General features: G+C 57.5%; 1 protein-coding gene across 1 annotated transcript; it reads left to right on the top strand.

Moving 5' to 3' along the window:
- Positions 1–619: 619 nt before the first annotated feature.
- KRP23_761 (uncharacterized protein) lies at positions 620–1,332 on the top strand (the record flags this gene model as incomplete). The annotated part of the gene is made up of 2 exons (XM_067892714.1): positions 620–1,049; positions 1,154–1,332. The coding sequence occupies 2 exons, from the start codon at positions 620–622 to the stop codon at positions 1,330–1,332; spliced, it is 609 nt and encodes a 202-aa protein (XP_067751324.1).
- Between the last annotated feature and the right edge of the window lie 829 nt (positions 1,333–2,161).

Genomic DNA, 2,161 nt, shown 5'->3' with positions numbered 1-2,161 from the left:
AATAATGGCCCCGATGACACGACTCCTGAAGAAGGACAGTGTGTGGGAATGGACAGAAAATCAAGAGTTCGCGTTCGAGCGAGTGAAGGCGGCTCTAACAACTAAACCTCTGCTCGTCTATCCGAATTTCGAGCTCCCATTCCGTCTGGTGACGGATGCTAGTAAAATTGGACTCGGCACCTGTTTAATGCAAGATCAGGGACGAGGTTGGCAGCCGATTGCTTTTGCAAGCAAAGTGAATAGCCGCGAGGAAACCAATTACTCGATTACAGAACTTGAATGTCTGGCAGTGGTTTGGGCGGTGAAATTATTCAGGCCGTATTTGTACGGAAGGACGTTCACCATTATCACAGATCATTCGGCGCTGCGGTGGTTGATGACACGCCCGGAACTGGCCGGGCGACTTCACAGGTGGTCCTTAACCTTACAGGAGTATGAGTTCGAGATTTTATACCGACCGGGCTCGACCAACGTTGTGGCCGACGCGCTCTCTCGAGCACCTGCGGTGGTATTGGCGGCGACTGGCCGAAAGATACCTCGACGACGAACAAAATGGGCGGCGCGGGCGGCTGAAGTGACCGAAACTGAAGGAAAAACTGAGGACGATGACCCTGTCCGCATGCAGACTGTGAATGAGGACGAGGGTAGGATGGAGACGGACAAGTTGGCGACGCTCGGTGCGGTGGCGGCGAATCACTTGGCAAGGGTCAACGCGATGGCGACAGACCCGCTGGCGGCAGCTAACGCATTGCAGACGGATCAGACAGCAGTGATGGTGGGAGTCAACTCGCCAACCGGCACGCTGGTGCCGGGCAAGGATGAAAGGACGCAGTGGACAGGTGGGCGGGCAGGGACTGACTGGCCCCTGACCCGTGCGGCTAAGCGACGTATGGAGGCGGAGGCGGTGACACAAGAGGCTCGATCAGGGGTTGGACGAAGCACAGAGCCGACTAGCACGAACGACAGAAACGACAAGGTAGTGGCGGCGGACATGTACGCGAAGGACACAGACACAGCTTATCCGGGCGAGAAACCAGCGACAGCGAGAGGTGCGGACGCGACGAGCAAGAGCAGCTTGCCTGACGCACAGCAGGGGAAATCATCGGGCGACGCGCTGGATTCGACGGTACTGAGCGGCGATGGTGAGCGACAGCCCCGAACAGTCAGAGCAGCGACAACGATGACTACGGCAACGACGGACGGTGCTCGACGCATAGGACGACATGTGACCTGGGCCACGCCGGAGCAGGCAGTGCTGAGCCCCAACTCACATACGGTGGTGGAGTCAAACTTAGCACGAGCGGAAACGACACAAGCAACGTCTTCGAATGAGAGATTGACCAACAGACAACCAAGCAAACGACTGACGGGTGATGCGATGGCTACACAACAGAGGCCAGCGACGCGACGAACGCCTGCGGGACGACGAACAACGGCGACAAGCACGACCACTGCAAACTCAAGGCTGGACCTGGACGACGAGGAGACTGTGCTTCCGGAAGGCACGCTTCAACTGAGTGACGAAGAAATCGTGGCGGCGCAGAAAAGCAGCAGACTAGTGCAAAAGCTTGAGGCAATGGGCAGTTACCAAGGTCTGAAAGTGGAGCGAGACTATGGCTTGGTGATTGTGCACACGAAGGATGGACGACGTGTAGTATTGCCCCCCGCACTTTGGGCGGTTGTGTTTAAGGAGATGCATGGGTCTGTGTGGGCGGGCCACTTGCGAGGACCACATACATACGGGCGGGTGGCCCAGCTGTACTGGTGGCCCGGACTGCAGAGAGAAGTGAATCAGTGGGTACGAGGATGTCAGGAGTGCGGCAGTCGCAAGGCACGACCGCGCGAGGTGATTCCTCCATTGCGGAGTATACGTGGAGGGGATGTCGGTGACCGCTGGGCACTCGACGTTGCAGGACCCTTCCCCGTAGCAGACGGCGGAGACCGATATGTAGTAGCAGCAGTCGAGTACGTAACTCGGTACGCGGTAGCACAGTGTGTAACGCGGCACACGGCGGAAAGTGTGGCGACCTTCTTGATGCAAGAAGTAGTGTTGAAATTTGGAGCGTTCCGCGAAATTTTGACGGACGGAGCCCCAGAGCTGACGGGCAAGACGATCGAGCAACTGGTGCTCATGTTGCAAGCAAACCAGATCAACCCGGTG

This window comes from Phytophthora ramorum, assembly GCF_020800215.1.
Source record: "Phytophthora ramorum isolate Pr-102 chromosome Unknown Phyram_PR-102_s0001, whole genome shotgun sequence".
NCBI lineage: Eukaryota > Oomycota > Peronosporomycetes > Peronosporales > Peronosporaceae > Phytophthora > Phytophthora ramorum.
Note: the sequence above shows the minus strand (reverse complement) of the source record. Positions and strands in the feature narration are given on the sequence as shown.